Source organism: Vulpes vulpes, chromosome 9 (genome assembly GCF_048418805.1).
Source record: "Vulpes vulpes isolate BD-2025 chromosome 9, VulVul3, whole genome shotgun sequence".
NCBI classification, from domain to species: domain Eukaryota; kingdom Metazoa; phylum Chordata; class Mammalia; order Carnivora; family Canidae; genus Vulpes; species Vulpes vulpes.
Window position 1 is genome coordinate 98,110,341 of NC_132788.1, and position 20,751 is coordinate 98,131,091.

General features: G+C 57.5%; 1 protein-coding gene across 5 annotated transcripts in view; it reads right to left on the reverse strand.

Annotated features, from left to right (window-relative positions):
- Positions 1-20,560, reverse strand: part of KCNN1 (potassium calcium-activated channel subfamily N member 1) — a 31,183-nt gene extending 10,623 nt beyond the window's left edge. For 2 of the 5 annotated variants that reach the window (XR_011994445.1, XM_025989648.2), the window contains exons 1-5: positions 12,835-13,021; positions 7,970-8,452; positions 7,191-7,286; positions 4,319-4,737; positions 1,348-1,489 (exon numbers count right to left, since the gene is read on the reverse strand). Coding sequence is in view for 4 of the 5 variants with exons in the window: in XM_025989648.2 (XP_025845433.2) it covers positions 1,348-1,489; positions 4,319-4,737; positions 7,191-7,286; positions 7,970-8,452; positions 12,835-12,999 (1,305 nt within the window). In the remaining variant the exon portion in view is untranslated. Of the gene's footprint in view, positions 1-1,347; positions 1,490-4,318; positions 4,738-7,190; positions 7,287-7,969; positions 8,453-12,834; positions 13,028-18,437; positions 18,553-20,056; positions 20,149-20,353 lie in introns of those variants that run through there. The other 3 variants (XM_072721252.1, XM_072721251.1, XM_025989646.2) reach the window with 3 other exon arrangements.
- Between the last annotated feature and the right edge of the window lie 191 nt (positions 20,561-20,751).

Consider the following 20,751-nt stretch of genomic DNA (forward strand, 5'->3'; position numbering starts at 1 on the left):
ACAGAACTCAGCTTTTCCATCTAATCTTGGGCTTTCTGTGTTTGACTTCACCTTACCTGAGTACTTTTCTTTGTTCGTTTGTAAAGTTTACTTGCTTGTGGTGTGGGCTAGACTGTGGCCGATCTTTTAGTCTTTTCCCCTCCCCTCTCTTGCAAAATAGTGTAATAAATCGGTGTGTGGCCATTTTGCCAGAGAGGGGCCACGTCAGCTTGGCCAGAAGGACGGCCCCAGTGGAGGCAAGGGAGAGGACAAGGACCCCTAGTTTATGCCCAAACTGCTTAGAGGGGATGAGAGGTGAAGAGGGGACACGGGCCTTTGGGAGATAGTGACAACTGAGAGCAATCCACAAGCCATGAAACAGGATGGGCAAAGCCACAGCAAGACAACCCCTCCGTCTGCGGGATGAAAGGAAACTTGTCGGGATGGTGTCTTATTTTCCCAAGAATTCATCTCTCTGTGTGGAGAAAAGGAAGGACACAGTCCAAGGAGTGGCCTGGGGTCGAACCTGGTGTGGGATCAGGTTGGTTTCTTTGGCCTACTGGTGTTCACTGATTTTCACAAATGAACATGTTATTCACTGGGGGCTGGGGAGAGGAGTAGGAGACCGTGCATTCAACAATTCATAATCCAAAACATGGTGAAGTGTTTGTGAAGGAGGTGGAAGTTTGGAGAAAGAAGGTTCCAGAAGGAAGGGATGAGCAAGAAAATTGGTGATGGAATCAGGGAAAGGAGATACCCAATGTCAAAGGTTGCCCTCACCCACAGTTGGCCTTGAGGAGTCTTTGGGGAGATGGGGTGCTGCCAGGGCCCACTGAGTCACATGAAACAAACTTCACACCATGGTGGCTCCATGGGGTGCTTGGGATACCTCAATAGTCATGCAAGGATGGGGGGAGTTGAGCTGTGATGGCACAACCCAGAGGGTGTTGATTGGGTGTTCACAGCATTCACATAAAGGAAAAGACTTGAACCCTACAACGAGCAGAAGTGGGCACTGATTACAGCTGGGGAAACTGAGGCATGGAAGCATCAAGCCCTTAGGCCTGGACCCAAGGGTGTGAATTCAGCAGGCTGCAGAGAATAAAGGGCAAAGAAAACTCGGTGCTAAGAGTGGACCACAGCATATAGCCCTGTGGGCACCACAGGAGCTACATACCCAGGGCTGGAAGAAGCCAAGAAGAGATGCCTCCAGGAAGCCCAATGGTGCAGATTCTGAGGTCATGGCAGAGGTAAGGAGGAGGGAAGCGAAGGGGCAGGATGACACAAGGAGGAACTCTGATGCATTATAGCTCGCAGTAGGGTAAGCTGCCTTTCAGCAGAGGGTATGCAAGGGCCCCCCACCCTTACCATGATGCCAGTGAGCAGACACACGCCCTTCCCGCAGTAGGTGTGGGGCACCATGTCACCATAGCCGATGGAGAGGAAGGTGATGGAGATGAGCCACATGGCCCCCAAAAAGTTGCTGGTCACTTCCTGCTTGTCGTGGTACCTGAGGGGAGCCGGGGAAGGCCCAGTCAGTCCACACTGGTCTCTCTGCCTTCGTCACAGCCCTGGGCCCAGCAGCACTGGGACACCAGGGCCCTGGGTCCACCAGCGTGGGGGGACCCTCACTGCAAATTGCTGATCACTCTGAGGGCTCCAAGTAATAAAGGCTCCACTGCTGGGGCAGGGAGAAGGGGGTGGTTAGCACCCTCCCGAGGGTACCACAGGGCAGAGGGCACCCACACTCCCCTCCCAGGATTCCTTCCAACATTTTCCCTTCACTCAGACCCCAAGCTGCTGCCCAGATTGTGCTCTGTCCCCAGGCCCTGGCTATGGGGCAGAGCGGTCCAAGTGAGGGTAGGTCCACATGTCCACACGTGTGCCCACAAGCCCTCTCCCAAAGACAGACACACAGACAGATGCAGACACAGGTGGCCACGGGTACCAGAAGCGGCAGGGAGTGGAGGTGAGGATTCAGGTCAGACCCCAGGAAGAACTCCCCCAGCCAGCAGGGCCCCATGTGGGGTGGGAGTGGGGAGAAGACTACTAGGGACATAGGATGCTGGAGGACTGCAGGACTGCAGGGCTAGGGAGAAAAAGGGAAGTCAGTATGTTTGGGGTGGCACCAGTTACCCTAATCTGAGCCTGGGGAGACCCAGGGCTAACCTTTGGGTCTGGGGCAGGCCCCAAAGGACATGATTTTGTCCCTGGTCACAGCCAGCCCTGGGAACCTGGTCACATGGGTCAGAAACAAGTCAACCTAGGGTCAGCCCAGGCTGGGGGTCTGCAGGGTCAGTGCCAGGTTCTGCGCCAGCCCTGCCCCCAGCCTGCAAAGCCCCTCCAGCTCAGGGAGCCCTTTCCAGGGGACTCCTTCCCACGCCTAAGGCCCTGAGTGTGTGTGTGGGGGGGTGTTTCAAGGTTAGAGGTCAACTGAGGTGGCACAGAGAAGGTGGGCCCTCTTCTGTGGGCAGTGGCAGGGCAGGGGAACTGGGGAGCAGGGGAGCTGCTCCAGGCAGACCAGACTGGAGTCAGGGCCTAGAGAGGGGAAGGCAACAGAAGCCCAAATGTGGGTGGGAGGGATGGAGACCTCAGCAGGTCTGATGTTTGGGAGTCTCTGCCCAGCCCTGGGGGCCAGATGGCCATTCCAGGGGAGCTGGGACTGAACCCCATCTTTCACTGGGGCACCTGAGCCCCAAGTTTCCCTGACCTCCCCCTCTTAGTAGATCAGCACCCCACGCCCAGGGGACAAGAGGAGAGGGAGGCCCTCCAGCAGTGGGGAGGGGAGCCCTGGGCCTGGCTGGAGCTGTGGTGATGGCTGTGGGACCCCCCAGGACTACCTAGGACCAGGGAGTGGGGGGCATGCGGGAGGCAGGGCGGGGATGGGACAGAGCCACAGGGGCGGAGCGAGGCAGGCGAGGGGGCTTCAAGCAGCATCAGAGAGCTCAGAATTTAGGATTGGCTGCCCCCCCGGTCCTGCCCCGTTCCCTGCCCCAACCTGGGGACCCCTACAATGACCCAGACTGCACCTCAAGGACTCCTGATGAGGAATACCCCCTCTCACTCCCCAGAACACAATCCTGACCCTGCCCTGACAGGGTTGGGGGGTGGGCTGTGGACACTGGCATGGTGGTATATCAGGAGTCCAAGGAGACCCTGTCAGGTCCCGAGATGGTAGGCTCGATGACAACAAGAGCTGGGCCCTCATCCCTATGAGCCCCACATCAGGCTGAGGCAAGGACCATGGAGGGGGGCTTAAAGGGATGAAGACTGGAGCCCCTGGGGGGCAGGTCCAGCCCAGGGACCCCCCAACCCCCACCCAGGAAGCCCAGTCCCAGTACCACCTGCCACACACCCTTCCAGGGCCTTGCCCAGCGAGGCATGAGGTAGGAGAGGCTCCTTCCCAGGCAAGGTACTCCCATGCTCTGAGAGGCCCAGTGGAGACCCTCCCTTTCCTGAAGCACCCTGCAGGTCTAGAGAGCTGACCAGGAATCAGGCCTTGGGAGTGTCCCTTTGCTCCAGAGCCTCTGTTTCCTCATCTGTAAGCTGGGCTGATGGTCTGCACATTCCAGGGCTGTTCAGAACCAACCCCATGCAGGGAGGGGTACTAAAGGCCGGGCCGGTTTTTATTTACCCCAGACCCACTAAACACTTGGGAGGAGATGTCCAAGTCCCCCAAGGTCCACTGCCCAAACAAAACCCTCCCCGGCCTTGGACACAAGGACCTCCAGGATGCCCAGTGGACACAGCCCAAGAGCAGCCTGCTGCCTGCTGTCCTCAGCCAGACTCCAAACTTGCCTGCCCCGGCCCTGCTGGGACTCTGGGCTGGTGGCAGCCACCCCACCTCACCTCCCTATGCCCTCCCCTTGTGGCAGCTAATCTTAAATTCCTGGCGGGCGGGACAGCAGCAGCTCTGTACACACAGCTTGGCCAAGGGTAGGACTCACATGTTTTCCCTACAGTCCGGTGGGGCGGGCAGAGGGCAGAAGGAGAGCAGGTTAAACTGGGGGGAAACAGGCAGTTGGGAGCTATCCTGTTCCTGCTGCCTCCACTGCCCTGGGCCAGAGGTCAGAGGTTAGCAGCTCGCAGTGGAGGAGCACAAGACCCCCCCTACCCAGGGGGAGAGAGCCAAGGCCCCAGAGGGGTGTGGATTGAGGTAAGGGTTGAGTACCCCCTGGAGTCCCAGGGATGAGGGTGCTGTGCTCGAGGGCTGAGGCCAGGAAGTGGGTGCGGGTGGGGGGTTATCCCAGGGATAGGGTGTGGGGGTGTGATGGCCGGGGGAGCCCTGGGGCTCTGGAGCCAGGGGTGGGCGAGGTGGTCACTGGGGCCAGGGACATACCTCTCACAGACTCGCACGGTCCAGGCAGCGATGATCCAGGAGGAGATGCTGAAGACAAGCAGCACGGTGCCGGGGCAGATGGTCATGAGCGTCTTCATGACAAAGCGCGTGTTGAAGGTGATCTTGTTGAGCGCGCCGATGCTGCGGCTGGAAGCGTCCGTGAATATCTTGCTGTGCAGCAGCATGACGCGGCCCAACAGGTAGAGGCGCAGGAACATGGGGACGGACAGCAGCACGTCCACGTCGGCCTCGGCCGCCGACGGCGCGTATGTGAAGGCCAGGCGGGCCGTCCACGTGAAGCGGTAGTGGCCAGGCACCGGGTGGATGGCGCACACGGCTAGCTCCAGAGAGATGAGGAACACGCGCTCACACGTCATGGCGATGCGCCAGTCATCTGCCCCGTTATCCACCATGAACAGCTGCGGAGGGCGGGGGACAGGCAGTGGTGGTGGGTCTCGTACTCATGCCTCTGCCCCCCACCACGAGACCCCAGCCCAAGAACCACCCCCACCACCACCCCAGCCCCACCAGCTTTGCTTTTATGAGAAACACGGCCTCAGATGCGAAACTCCCTAGTTTGGGGGGGTTAGCCACAATTCCAATTAAATGTGGAACAGGCATTCTGGAAAAAGAAAAACACAGAGTGACCAATGACCCAGCAATCTCACTCCGAGGCATATACGCAAGAGAAATGAAAACAGGCATGGGAACAAATCCCTGTACACGAACAATTGCCAAGAGTGGAAGCCACCCAACTGTTCATCTATGAATGAATGGGTTACCAAAATGAGGTCCTTCCACACAATGGAATATTATTAGCCATCCAGGGGCACCTGACTCTTAATTTTGGTTCAGGTCATGATGGTAGGGTCGTGAGATAGAGCTCTGCCTCAGGCTCTACGCTGGATGCAAGCAAGGTCTGCCTGAGACTCTCTATCTCTCTGCCCCTCCCCCCAATTCTCTCTCTCAAACGAATAAATAAAATCTTTTTTTTAAAAACGATTTTATTTATCTGACACAGAAGGAGCGAGAGAGCACAGCAGGGGGAGCAGAAGAGGGAGAGGAGGGGATCCCTGGGTGGCGCAGCGGTTTGGCGCCTGCCTTTGGCCCAGGGCGCGATCCTGGAGACCCGGGATCGAATCCCACATCGGGCTCCCGGTGCATGGAGCCTGCTTCTCCCTCTGCCTGTGTCTCTGCCTCTCTTTCTCTCTCTGTGACTATCATAAAAAAAAAAAAAAAAAAAAAAAAAAAGAAGAGGGAGAGGAAGAAGCAGGCTTCAGTGGGGACAGAGCAGGGAGCTCGATGTAGGGTTCGATCTCAGGACCACCTGAGCCAATGGCAGTCGCTTAACCGATTGAGCTCGATGAACCCAGGCACCACATATCAATAAAATCTTAAAAAAAAAAAAAAAAGCAATGAGCTCTAATACTTCCTACCACTCGGAAGAACCTTTTGAAAACATACTGAGTTGAAGAAGGCAGTCATAAAAGGTCACCACCCAGAGCCAAGGGGGTAACACTGCCAACCCAGGGGGTTCGGAAGCTAGAGCACAGAGCCCAAGATGATTCTTTTTTTAAAGATTTTATTTATTTATTCATGAGAGACACAGAGAGAAAGAGAGATAGAGACATAGGCAGAGGGAGAAGTGGGCTCCCTATAGATTGCTCAGTGTGGGACTTCAATCCTGGACCGTGGGATCACGCCCTGAGCCAAAAACAGCCGCTCAACCGCTGAGCCACCCAGATGTCCCCAGAGCCCAAGATGATTATTCTTGAGCAGGGCAGGGGGCAGAGGGGGAGGAAGGAGGGAATAATCTCAAGCTGACTTCACACTGAGCAGAGAGCCCAAGTCAGGGCTCTATCTCATGACCCTGAGATCAAGACCTGAGTTGAAGCCAAGAGTCAGACAGATGCTTAACTGACTCAGCCAGGCGCCCCAGGGCTTCGTTTTTTAAGGGTTGAATCCTATTTCATTGTAGGACACAGGACATGCACTACCTGCTTTGGGTTATTTCTGCTGTTTGGTTATTGTGGATAGGGCTGCTATGCACACACGTGTATAAGCTCCCTGTGGATGTAGGTTTTCATCACTCTTGGATGTCGTGGAATTTCTGGGTCATATGGTATCTCCAAGTTGCACTATTTGAGGAACTGCTTCCTCCCAACTCACATATCACAGTCCCCTCCACTGCCCCCAGGCACATCCAGGGCCCCTCCTTCGTGCCAGACCCTGGGTGTCCCCAGGGATATCTGTGGGTGATGCAACCCAGGCAAGATTTTCCAACACCTGTCTTCCATCACACCAGGGCTCCCTGAACTCAGAGGTCAGAGGCCAGACTCAGAAGCCGGCTCTGACACCCTCTGGCACCCCCAGGCGATCTCTGCCTACTGTGGGCACAGGTGCCCAACGTGCTCTGAGCTGGGCTCTCTGGGGCCCACTGAGGTTTCGATCAACTCCTGAAATAGGAGAACAAACTCCCTGACATGTAATAAATCCTTCAAGTCCAGGGTCTGATGGAACAGGAACAGAAGCCTGGTGTTACAAACACTGGTTTCCAAGGTTGTAAACCCTCGGAAGGCCCCAGGGCCGTGAAGGCGACTTACATGTGCCATACCCCAGCTTACCTCCGGCTCCCTTACTGTTCTTTTTTTTTTCTTTCTTCCAAATAATCAGTGAAAAGTAAAACACAGACAGGCATTCCAAAGAAATTTAGAGGGATCTAAAGGGCGTGTCTTCACAGGTCTTTTTTCTTTTTTCTATAAAGAGACTACTGGTCCTTTTACATTTTAGGGGGTTAGGGTCCCAGGTGGCTGGTGTCGAGGGATCTCTGGGACACACGGAGGGGAGCTGCCCTGGCCAGCTGGACACTGACCTGGATCTCCCGGGCGTGGTAGAGGACGACCAGGCCCAGCAGGATGACTGTAGAGAGGCTGATGAGGCATTTGAGTGCAAATGAGTACAGGGACTCCTGAGCAGAAAGAGAGAGCAGAGGGCAGGAGGACAAGAATGCTGAGGGGTGGGCAGCCCTCCTGACCCCCCACCTGGGCTCTCCACTAAGGAGGCTATGCTCTTACCTTACTCCTTAGGCCTGGGTTGACAGCAAGGCTAGCCTATACTTTAGAGTTTATAAGGCCTGGCCTCACGTAGGCACAGGACTTCACAGTTTATAAGGCCTAGCCTCATCCACCTTCACTGTTTCATAGTTTACAGGCTGATATGCCCCAATCTCTCTCTATCCTCATACACGCTTGGGCAGCATGAGGGGACACACAGCCAGGCTCATAACCCAGCCTGACGACTCTCAGAAGCAGCAGCTCTTTCCAGGCTCTGTGGCCCAGACCTTCTCTGAGGCTCTTCTGTACTGGGCCTGGCCTGGGGGGCAGCCCCCTTTCCCCACCTTAAGCCAGGGTGTGTGCCCTCCTGGTATAGGGCAGAAGGAATGGGCTGGAGCCTAACTCTCCCAGGAGGTGGACACAATGGGAGGCCTGGTATCCACCCGACCCCACCTCCAGGTCCCCCCCACCCAGCTTCCTCCACCTGCTTCTCCCGGGGCCAATGTGGTCCCTGAGGCCCTGCCCAAGGGGCAGTGGGGAGCCAGGTGGGCCCAGACTCCAGACTCCCTGGAGTGCCGACGGGAAGGGCCATGCCTACCTTGGTGTAGACCCCCCAGGACAGCTCCGTCTCGGTCACCATCACAACAATGCCGAACATGCCGAAGATGAGGGCATAGTCGCTGAGGCGCTTCCGCTTCTCAAAGAGTGCCCGCCGATGGCCCAGGCGGTGGCCCACATTTGGGGTCTTCCCTGAGTCCCTCCTCCTGCCTGCCTCATCCTCTTCATCGTCTTCTTCTTCTTCCTGGTCCTGGGGCTGCCCCCGGGGACTGCCAGGTGAAGGCCGGGCTGGCTCGCTCTTGGCCACCACCACCTGGAGGCCTGGGCCAGGTGGGGGCTGGGGGGGGTGGCTGGCCTCGGGCTCTGAAGGGTCTCTGCCCAGGGCACCCAGCCCACTGCCCAGCGGCCGCCCCCCACAGCCATTGTGGCTGTGGCTGTTCATGACTATGTGGGTGCCGGGGTTGGGCTCGCTGTAGGCCACCCGGGGCCCAGCATGGCTCAGTGACTGGGCTCCTGCGCTGACCTGGGGGGCATAAGGGACACAGTCATGGCGGGGCCTTGCCAATTGACCAGAGGGCCAGGGACCATTGCCACCACCCCAAAACATTCTGAGGTTCAGGAAGCCCTGAACCCAGAAGGGCTAACACATGGACCAGCCTCCCAGAAATACCCAAGTCAGCCTACATTTCTCCCCTGCTCAAAAAGCCTCCCAAGGTTCCCCAGGGTCGTTGCATAAAAACCAAAATTCCTCAGTCTGGCCATTAGGTCCTCTGGGGTCTGGCTCTTACCTACCTCAACCTTCTCACTCTCCCCAGAGTCATTGCCTTCCAGCCACATAAGCATCCTCATCACCAGATCTTGACAAGCCTGGTCCTACCATGGGCCTTTTCACCTGCTATGCCCTCTGCCTGGAAAACCCTCTTACGGAAACTCTGCCCACTGTTTTTCTGTCTCAGAGTACCTAGAACAATGCCTAGGACATAGCTGACACTCCATAAATGCTTCTGAATGTCTGGAGACAGAACCTACCAGCAGGTTTGCCTGGGAGGACCAGAGGCTGCATAAGTGTGTGGTTAGGAAGTGGTTCCAAACCAGGCTTGACTCCTTCTGACCTTTAGGCTCTTGGACAAGTTAATCTCACCCTACGGAGCCTCCAGTTCTTCCCCTAGAGCTGTCCAAAGGCCTGGACACACATCAGTGTGGGGACATTAGGACCATGGCTGTGGCTACAGAGCCCCCCAGCTCCCTCCTGCCTGGGTGGAAGGAGGTCTGCGATCTCCAAAGAGATTCCACGACCAATGTGGCAACCCGGTAGTTAGCTCTAAGATCCCAGAGCGGATTCTGTAGGGCCCTGTGAGATGTGTTCACCCTGGCGCTGTGACCTCAGGTCAGCCTCGGTCTCCCCACCAGAACTGCCCCGACATCCTTGGATTCTGCCCTTGGAAAGGGCAGTGTCCTCCGGCATCATGTTCAAGAACAAAGACCCTGATGATAGTGACACATATATGATGAGGCTGCCTGGAGTCTCGCCAGGGTTGCAACTTGCTAGACACTCCCCTGCCCTACCTCACCCCCGCTAACTCCCCCTCCCACAAGCTGATGTTTAGTGAACATCTACTACATGTCAGGCTCTGTCCTCACAAATTTTTTCCATCAGCTTCACTGTACCCCCAAAAAGGGGGTCCTAGAATTTGGCAGGTTTCATAGATAGGGAAACTGAGGCAACATGTTGTGAAGGGGCCATCTCCTTATAGGGCAGATTCTAGACTGGGCTGCCTTGTGAGATTCTCCCAACAAGCAGGGCAGTGGTAGGCAGTGGGCCAAGTGTTGTCCCCTGGCATGCACTGCGGGCCCCATGTTCCAGGCCCAGGAGAGAGCTGTGTGCCCAGACAGGGTGCCTCCCCACACTCTGTAGGTGACAGACCCAGAAACTGTCCCATCAGGATGAGCCATGCTACCAAGCAGTACACAGGGCACCTTGGCCAGGGCATCCACCGCATGCATCACAGGATCACCTACCTGTGCCCTTTGTCTGGCACCCCACCCAGACAGTATCTGTCCTGCTCACTACTGGCCCCAGGCGCTGGTACCAGCACCCAGCAGGAGCACAAGAGATGTTCCTTCCATGGCAGAGTGACCTCATGAGTATTACAACATGTCCCCTCCTTCGCCATACCCATCCACGACATCAACCAGCCCGCGGCCACCTGTGGCCTGACACTTCAGTTCCTAAGGCCTGGCCTCACACAGGTCTGATGCTTCATGGTTCATATGGACTGGTCTACTGCAGGCCCAGTACTTCACAGTTTATAAGGCTGACCTTGGCCCTGATCTCTCTCGGCCACCACCCTCATGAGCATTCAGGTGCCACTCTCCTCCTGTGCTGGGGCCCCTGCTTGCCACTCGCGGGTCCAGCAGCTGCCAGGTAGGGCTGAGAGCTTGTCACCAGGACACATGCAGGAATCCCAGACCCTGCTCTCACCCAGGAGATGGGGCAACCCCAGGCACCACTCCTCCCATCTCTCCTGAGAGTGCAGAAGGTCTTCACCCAGGGCTCAGGGGCACAGGCAAGAGAGGCAAGTGGCTTGGAAGACACAGCCTGGAGGGGGTGGGGGTGCTGTAAACGACCTTCCAAAACGCACTGATGAAGATGCAATTTGGGGATGTGACTCAGCCGGCCGACGCACAGGCCAAATTCAGCCGTGTGTCCGCCATGCTCCTCCTTGCCTGGCAGCCTCGTCCTAAGGTGCCCTGGGCAGGAAGGAGTTGGGGGGATGGGTGCAGGTGGCTTTTAGGAGGGAGAGAGGAGGGGGAAGGAGGGGGAGGTTTCCCAGGGCCTCTGGCATTAATGTGCATCTGGCGCTTACTGTGTGCTTATTGGGCTCTTTATCAGAACCATCACATTGAATCTCCATTGCCACTCAGTGAGACCAGTGGCATTCCTGCTCCCATTTTACAGATGGGAGACAAGGCTCAAAGAAGTTTAGCACCTTGCCCAAGGTCACAAAGCCAGGAAGGGCAAGGACTAAGTTGGTCCCACCCGGGGGGCAGTGGGTGGCAGGATCTGCCAAGTTCCCTCTTGACAAGCCACCATCTGGCCACCATCTGGGATGGGAGCCAGCCTGGCCCTGACCTTGAGGGGCCACAGAGCTCAGGACACAGGCATGGTAGGTGTCTGACCCTTCCCATGACCTCAGAGGACACAGGACAGAATGGCCCCCCTGAGATTCCATAGAAGGGGGGCAGCCCACATTTGCAAGTCTGGGTGGGACCAGAGGGCCCAGGCAACTAGAGACCCCATACCTTCCCATGTCTGCCTTCCCCTCCCCCACTGCAAGTGGGCCTAAAGCTGGTCCCTGGGACCTTCAGAAATTCCCAAAGAACCAGGAGCCCCTCCGAAACTCTGGCCAAGGTTTGGGTGTCTATGAAAGGGTGTGTTTTTCTGGGTGAAGGCTCTGGATTCACCAATGAATTCTAAAAGGTTAGAAACACCCTGTGGGCTACATCTGGTTTTGAGGGTCCCTAGAATCGCCAAAACCGCCTAATGTGTCTGAGGCATGAGACCTCTGTTCACTGAAGGCTGAGATGGGAGGATGAGCCGAGCCCCCTTTTCACACCATCCCCTGGGGCATGGGGCCCCTGGGGGCTCTTGAGGAATGAGAAAGGGTAGGCAGGTGGCAGGGAACAGGGCAGCTGGCTCCTCCAAAGTTTCCCACCCAACAGAAATATAATCTGGCCAGACCCCAGAGTTCCTCAAGTGAGCCCTTTCACCAATGACAAGTTGGTGCAGTGGCCGCCTGAGAGGGACCCCTGGGCGTCCTAGCCAGGATGAAGTCACTGGCCCCTCCTCAGCTGCCTCTTTCAGTAAAGGGATAACTTGGTGCCCCCTGCAGCAGGTCAGCAGCCAGGATGGATGTGAGATCTCACAGAGAAAATGCTTAGCACGTGGCTGTGGGTATGCCTGTGGTGGTGCTGCTGCCCAATGCCACAATCCGTCCTTCGGAGCTGAACCAGAAGAAGATGGTCTGTCATTCTCCAAGGCAGAGCCCCCTTGGGGTGAAATGCCCACCCCACCACTCTGAGGAACCATGGCCAGAGCAGCACATGGCACAACCTTCCAGGATGTGCGGCATGCTGTGGAGCATGTGTCCCCGTGGAGAGTGGGTAAAGACCTTAAGACAGCCCCATCAGCACTCTTTGAGCACTAGCTCTGCAGGGTCGACAGGATCCACTTGTCCTTCCACCCCTGAGTGGCCCGGAAGTGGGTACATGAGGCTGTGACTGCCCAATTCCCTTGGCGCCCCCTCCCCCCAACCACCACCAGTCAAGAACCTGCCAGCAGTCAGCGGGGTGCAATTAGCCTGCCCTGCCCTCCCCATGGCTGCTCCAACAGCGCCCTCCACTCTGACCCTCCACTCTGACCCGTCTCCATCAGCATCTCCCATTTGGCCCCCAGCCTCCAGCACTTACATCTGCAGCCCTGCCCTCCAGGACAGCCGAGGCAGTGCCCCAGCGTCTGTCCAGGGACAGCTGGGAGACCTGGCTCCTTGGCCCCGGCAGGGGCGACTGACAGCGGTATCTAAAGGCCAGTGGTGAGCGTCTCCTCCCTCCGGTTCCCAAGTCAGTCCCCGGTCACTGCCTTCACCCCAAGAGCTCCCCCCATCGTATCTATGGAGTTTAGAGACTCACTGCTCTACCCCCGCCAAAGTGAACCCAGTACCTTCCCCCTCCGGAATGGGGGGTCCGTGAATCTCCGCTCACTCAGGCAGTGCACATACACACATTCCCCCCCTCCGTGTCCTCTGGGTTGCGGACCCTACGGAGACCCTCTGTCCTGTCCCAAACCGCGTCCCCCTCCGGGACGTGCCCCCCTCCTCGGGCGCTCCCGTCCATCCCACCCCGTACCTGCAGGGCTCGGCTCCCGCGGGCAGAAGAGGCTGGAGGGGAGAGGGTCCCGCGCGGCCGCAGACCCTCGCGTGGCGCCCGGGGCCGGGGCCGCGGACGGGGCGGGCAGCAGACGGCGGGCGCGGGGCCAGGAGGCGGCCGGGCCGGGGGCGGCGGCGGGTGCATCCCCCGCCGCCCTGTCCACGGGCCCGGCCGGGGGCGAGCGCCCGCCCGGGCCGGGAGAGGAGGGGGCGGCGCGACGCGGGCGGCGCCGCCGATTGGTCGAGTCCGGGTTGGCACCGCCCTCGGCGACCCCGCAAGCCCCGCCTACATTTAAAGATCCCACATTCCCGGGAGCCCCCTTCAGACCCCAGCGCTCAGCTGGTCCTCAAACTCGTTCTCCGGAGGGGCTCAGTGGAGGGGACCTTACTTAGCGAAGCGACAACTCCCGCCCCCGACAGCTCTCGCTAACTCCTAGCCACCCCCTTTCCAAAATCGGGGCTCCAAACTCCAACCATCCCTCAACCCTTCAAATACACGCATATGCGCAGGGGATAACTTTGCAAAAGCGACTGGACACCTCCCTCCTGAAATGACCTCCTCAGACATCCTGCTTGCAGGATGTTGCCCAGTGGTGCGTGCCTAGAACCCCGACATGGGGGATCCTAGCAGATGAGGGGGTGCCTGCTAGGGCCATGGGTTCAAGAGGCCATGGGCCTCTTTGGGACTGAGCACCCACCTCCATTTCTAACCCTTACCACCAATACTAGGAAGGCCAGGCCAGCAGAAGCCTGCTTTGGGGGTGTCCAAAACCATGCTCTTTTCTCCTGGCACAGAGGGTGTCCTTGGGCCACTCATTCATTCAACTTAATAATGGCTGGAAGGGACCTTGGGGATGGGGACGGGACGTGTGTGTGTGTGTGTGTGTGTGTGTGTGGCATGGGGCCGTCTTTCCTCCTCCTCCCCCAGACTGCCTAACTACCTAGGCCTCACCCTGTCCCTGCCTGGCTGGGAGTGACTAAGCCCAGCTCTGACCCCTCATCTCTCTCCCAGGCCCCCACTGTTTTCTTCCCAGCTCTGAGCTTGGGACGGGGTCAGGAGCATCTGATTGCTTGTCACTGCCTGTTGGTGGCTGATCTGTTTCCCCTATGGTGTCTGGAAAATAGCTAGACTGAATGAATACGTGATCGGATGCCTGCCTGGGCAGGGGCTGATCTCATGGGCCAGTGAAGAGGCTGAGCAGGGCCAGGTGATGGCCTGGGGTCAGCAGATAAGACTTCTCTTTCTCATCGCAGCCTGTTGGGGACACCCTGAAGGCCTGGCTGTGGTGGCAGTGGAGGCCTGGGGACCACTCATGCCCTGCCACGTCCGCAGGGGTGCCATGAGCGGGAACCCTAAATGGATGCATTCTCAGCCATACTCTAAGAGCAGCTATGCCTTCTGTATTTCCATCCACCTACCCACTCACCAGCCCCCCACCCCAGGGTAGAAAGAGCTGCTGGGGGCTCTTTCTAAAGCACAGTAGTGATGGAACCACCCACATCTCCCTCGGGACCTGGCACATATCCTTGCACTGCATTCAGTGCCCCAACCCCTGCCAACCAGAGCCTGCCCCTATGCAGATCCCTGCCCCATGAGAAGCACTCACACTGTGCTCACAAGCTGACTCCGGCCTGTGCAGGCTTCTGTGGAGTCCTCGCAGTATCTGATGCTTTTTGAGTTCAAGTCCAACATGCAAATGTCCAGATATTCACAAAAGCAGCAGCCACAGACCCTGGAGGCTTCTCCAGGCCTCCCACCCTGCAGGTTCTGTACCCATCTTCTCTCTGGAAAGATCCCTCTTTCCCCTTTGGGCTCATCAGCCCTGAGGGATTGGGGACCCCCTTCAAGGGGCTAAACTTAGGATGGTTGACCTGATGAATGCTCACCATCCACTCAAGTCTGCCCTCCTGCCAGTTTGAATCTCACCCCTTGGAGACAAGGCTGGCTGAGGTTGTTTGGGTCAGGGGTGAGATTTCATTCCAGACAGAGCCTCTTATCAGCCCATGGTTGGCTGAAACACCCAAGGAGCCTACAAAGGAACTTGTCAGTTGGGATGCCCTCAGGACTCACACTCCCAGGAAATGGCCTATAGAGCAGGCAGGAGATGGGGTAGTGGCGAAACAGGAGGCCCCTCTTCTAGGGACCTGAGGGCTGGGCCACAAGTCTAGAGTAGTGGCCAAGGGTCCAGGTGCAGGAGACCTGGGAGAGCCTCACAGGGGCTGAGGGACTGAGAAATCCCAGACCCACCCTGGGCCTAACAGATGGCTGCCCAGGAGGAGGGTGTACCCTGAATCTCCCATGAGAGTGGAAATGGCAGGGTAGGGGGAAAATCTTCACTCACTTACTCACTCACTCATTCATCCATTCATATAGCCACTGAGCCCCTTTTCTGTGTCTGGTGCTGGGAACACAGAGTCTGAGATACAAACCTGTCCTTCTTGGAGCTGAATTTCTAGAACTCTGGCAACAACCCTCTCCAAACAAAAGGACCAGTAAGAATTCTAGATAAACAAAAATACTAGAAAGAGATCCAATGAAGTTGAGGAGGATAGGAACAGATGGGGAGACTTTGGGATGGTCCTAGGAGGGCTCCCAGGAGAGGGAACTTTGAAAAGCAGCTAAGGAACCAGACCTGGAAGAGCTACAGAAGGGGACATCTGGTGGAGGGCACTGCAAGGATCAAGACACTGAGGTGGAACCAAGGAGGGCATGTATGGGGAAGAGAAGGGAGACCAGTGTGGCCAGAAGGAAGGACCAAGTCAAGCCCTGGCAGGGGTCCCACCTGCAGGGATGCATGCGTGAGGACAGAGCCAAATGGAAGTCAAGGAGGGTTAAGCCCTCTAGGGTTCTGTGGATTGTAGGGGCAGGAGGGGGAATAGGAAGGCCCAAGGGACAGGCATCTCAGCAGGCTTGTTCCTGGGCTCGCTGGGATTCAGGGACTTAGAGAAGTTTTTATTGAGCATCTCCTAAATACAAGACATGTGCCTGAAGTGGACATACCGTGGTGAAGAAAACACACGGAATCCCCCCAAACTCATGTTTTCAGCAGGCAAAATGAGATCTTGAAGCCAATAAATAAATACAACTGGCCCCTGCATATTGTCTACAGGAGAAATGAGGATCCGGAGTGGTGGTTGTCACCAGGGGCAGCCCCTCGGTCCCTACTCTAGAGGAGGTGGTAGGAGCCTGGGGGTGACAGGCAGGCAGGGAAGCAGCTCTACCATAAGCATAGATTCCCCACTAGCAGCTGAGGCCCAGGAGCCAATTCCACCCACACCAGGGGACCTCCCCTGGGGCTGTCTTGTCCATTCAGCGGCCCGTTCCAGACACCAGCATCCCCTCCCTTCTCACACACAGACTGGAAGGCTCCAGACTTACTCTCCCTTTCCAGCCACACTCTACATCCAACGGGACCCCAGGTTTGTCCATCCTTGCCCCTGAATTCACCCCAGGATGCCCCTTTGTCCCTGCTTCAGCAAAGGCCCTGGGGGCAAAGACATGACTGGGCCACAGTGTCCTGCTGTGTGGCCAGCCTGCTGTGTGGCTGTGTGGCTGTGCTAGTTTGAAGAGTCTCCCCCCTCAAACTCCAGTCCAGCCAGGACATCAGAATGTGACCTTATTTGGAAACAGGGTCTTTGCAGATACAGTGAAATTAAGATGTGGTCACGCTAGATTGGGGTGAGCCTTAACCCAATGGCCAGATCCTTATAAGAAGGTCATGTGAAGACACACACAGACACGGACACACAGCTGAAGGCCACGTGAAGACAGATGCAGAGCCTGGAGTGATGTGGCCAGAAGCTATGGGACACCTGGAGCCCCCCAGAAGGGGAAGAGCCAAGAAGAATGACCCTCCCCTAGAGCCTCCAGAGGGAATGTGGGCCTACCCACACGTGAACTTCAGGCTCTGGCCTTCAGAACTGCTAGAGAAGACATTTCCATTGTTTAAAGGCTGTGGGCCTTTGTTCCTGCACCCCTAGAAAGTCAGGCAGTGGTCACAGGCAAGGGCCCCTCCCTCACTGAACCTCAGTTACCTCAGCAGGGCAGTGGGGCCCTCTGAGGGCAGTGAGAGGAGCTAGGCAGCTAACCCCCCTCAAATGTGCTAGGTACGCAAAAAGTGCTCACTGGACGCTCCTAGTCGCTCTTGGCCTGATCAGCACCTGAACCATTTCAAGTGCCTTCCTGGCTTCTTGGGCTCCAGTCCAGTCTCTGCCAGGCCCCCACAGAGAGATCTTTATTTGCTAAAATCTCATCATGTTGCTTCTAATTCCGAGTGCTCTGTGGCTCCCGGTGGCCCTCACGGCATCCGTACAATTAGACCGTCAGCGCGACTCCAGGTAGACACCAAGCAAACGCCTACTTGCCCTTCTAGACGTAGCTCAAAGAGCAAGAACACCTCTTCCAGGATGGTTTCCCAGATTTCCCAGGGCATGACCAACCCCTCCCCCTGTCCCTCCCTATGGTTCCTCAGCATTGGGCAAAAACCTGGCCACACACAGGCCATCCTCCATGCCTGGCTCAGTCCTAGAATCTGCCCATCTCTCTCCATCCCTGATTGTACCCAGCTGTCTCCTAGGTTCCCCTCTGGCCTTCTGCCACTTCCACTCCTGCTCAAATAGTCCCTGCTCCCTAGTAGTCACAGAGGCTTTTGAGAATCCTAAAGCAGACCACCATGTCTCTCCTCTGCTCACACACCCTCCTTGGCTCCCCACTGCTCTGCAATCCATTCCTTCACCTCAGTCCCTGCCTGCAGACCCCTCTGTCTTCATCTTCCGTCCTCTCTCCCCGTCACTCACTCTGTTCCAGTCATAGCAGCCTCCTCACTGTTCCTCAAACATGGCAAACTCATCTCTGTCTCAGGACCCTTGCACGTGCTGTTCCTGTGGCCTGGTATGCTGTTCTCCCAGTTCCCACCTGGTTGGCTCCTCCTCTTTCAGGTGTCAGCTCATGGTCACCTCCCTGGAGAGGTCCCTCTGCCCCTGTCAGTCTCTATCTAACACATCACTATCTTTTATTTTCCTCCTAGTACGTCTCACAAGGACTGATCTGGGCCTGCCTCAGTCCGTGCTATGTCCGTAGCACCCAGTCCAGGGCACACAATACCTGCTCAGTGTTCCTTGACTGATTAAATGACCACACGTATCTAGAACTGTTGCCTCCATTCTCCCCACACACACACCTGCCCCCTGGGAGCTCACTGTTGACTATGACCAGCCAATGTTTGCAGGGGAAAGAAGGAGCTAAGAAGCTGCTCCCTAACAGCTGTCTCGGGGAGTAAGACCACAGAATCTGGGTGGTAGAGGCTATGGGGGTGGGGACCCTCCAACCTGGCTCAATGCCCCCCTCCTGGCTATGTGACAGAAAGCAGGTCACCCAGCCTGTCTGAGCAGGTTCCCCATCACCAGTGACTGGAGAAAACAGACAGTCACTCTCTGGGGGCTTTAGAAGGCATAGCTGTTTTGTTGTTTTATTTTGTTAGTATGATATCAAAGGTAGGCACTTTTTTAAAAAATCGCCAGTTTTTCTATCCACTCCTGGGCCACCTCTACTCCCAAACAATACCTGAGTCTGGATTCACTCACCCTGGTGTGCAGGGGTCTCCCTGATGAGCCACCACCAAAGGGCCTGTCCCTTTCAGTCCTGCTGGATTACCACTTGGCTGGCACGGGGCTGAGCTGCCTTTCTTCTCTCTTTGACCTGTAAGGACCAGACATGGGGTATGGGGTAGAGGCACGACCCCAGGAGGGTGGGGTGCAGATAGCTCCGAGACTGCAATAGTGTTTAGAGTAGATCTGTTGTCTGACTAGCTGAATTGCCTTGTAAGTTTTAAGGAAACTTAAGATCAGTGGTGGGTGTTGTCTGTCCAGTGGGGCCATGTTTCCCTGCTCAGGCACCTTGATGAGCCCCTGCTCATACTTCTACCCCTTATCAGGCACCCTCCCTCAAAACCCCCCTTCCTTCCATTGGACACTGGACACTAATGGCTCTATCTGCCTTTCCTCATGCTGTTCCCTGTCCTGCCCTCCTGGTTCCCCCTACCCACAATTCATTCACCACAGGAAGATCTAAATGGGTGAGGCTGGGACAGGCTGGTGCAAGGATGAAGGAGGTTGAGATCCCTGGCTCCCTGAATTGACAAGCTACATTCTTGGCCACCCTCAAGTCCTCCTTGGTCTGTAGCTCCCCTGGGGTCTGGAACTCCCTCAAAAATTCACTCTGGACTGGGTTGTTGCCAAAGACCTTCAGTACTCAGGCCCCACTATGGAGGAGGGGGCCAAAGAGGACACAGAGCAGCCCCATGGTAGAGAGGGGAGAGGGAGCACGACCCTAGAATGGGACTGAAGGGGACACACAGTCTGCAGTGGCAGTCCCAGTTGCCCTTCCTCTTGCTGAGGGTCTGGAGTGGGACCAGGGGCCCCCTGGGCAGCTCAGGGGCTGCCTGTTTCAGTCCAACTCCAGCCCTGGGAGAACAGGGAGATGTCCAAGGTCACCCAGTGGGTCGGTGTGTTAGAGTGGAGGTTACTCTACCAGTTCTAGAAGTACCCCTTGCCCTCCCTCCCCATCTCCCCCTCATCAGCGAGACTTCCTTTGAGGTCTAGGGCAGCCAGAGGAGGCTGGGGGGAGAGGGTCTAGCAGGGACAAGAGACCTGGGAACCTGGAGGGAGCCAGGTGAGGGGTTAGTGGGTCTGTTCAGTCGGGCCTCCAGCAGGGTGGAGAGACCTGGAGTGGGTTGGGACCACCCCTTCCTACTCAGTTCCAGACAGGGCCCTCAGCCCCACCCTGACCATTCTACGCCGGGAGCAGAGGACCCTAGAGCTGACACCACCAGCTGAGTTCTGGGGGTTAGTGAGTCCACCACAAACACAGCTCTCTGCCTCTCTGCCCAGCTGGGTGACCTTGGGTAAGTGCTCACCCTCTCTGGCCTCAGCCCCTTTCCCAGTCAATGGGGGGTGGGGGCGGGGGGGGGTGGAGCTTAGGGAAGAGAGCAGAGCAGGAGCTCCCACGCACAGTAGGCTGGCAGGTGGGGAGGGGGGGTTCCCTTCCACTCTGCAGTGGGCCAGCCGGGGGAATCCCCACCACGCCGTGAAGTGGGAAGCACTGAGGGGCCGGGAAGGGGAAGGAGCATTGGATCCGATCCTCACTCCCCCACCCCCCTCCCACCCCTGCGAGCCCCGGAGGGTCCCCTTGTCTCCACCTTCACCTCTGTGGGAGGACGTCTCCGCATTCCAAATTCCGAGAACGGTCGCCCCCTCCTCACAGGGGTCTGCAGGGGGCGTCGGGAGTGACTCGGGGCTAGGAGTTGGGCGGAGGAGGGGGTAGGGGTGAGGAGGTTGGGGGATGGAAGGGGTTTCCCTCCCTCCCGCATCTCTCCCTTTGAATTCCCGAAGTCGGGGCAAACCCTGACCGAAACGCCCACCACGGAGAAGGGGGGAGCCGCTGGGACCTCCGCCCTGAAACCGCCCCCCCGCCCCCCGATGCCCCACTGGTGCCTACTCACCGGCCGGGGACGGCCGCCGCCGCCGGAGCCCCAGCGCCTGGCCCGAGCGCGAAGACAAGTGCACGGCCGGGCAAGGGCGTGTGAGCCGGGAGGGTGTGCGCGCGCCGCCGCAGAGCTGACCCCCTCCCCGCCGACCTGGGCCCCGCCCCGCCTCCCGGGGAGGGGCGCCTACCCGGTGGAGCGAGGCGGGCGGACTGCGGCGGCCGCCGGGCGACCCCCTCTCCCGCAAGGCTTCTCCAGAAAGGGTGGGGAGGGAATCCCCCTCCCCGCAGGGGTGGAACAGCCAATCCCAAAGAACGCTCCAAGAGCTGGGAGGACCCTCGGCCGCCGCGGGCCCGCGACGTTCATGTTACAGATGGGGAAACTGAGACCCAGGGATGGGGAGCCCCTGGCCAAGG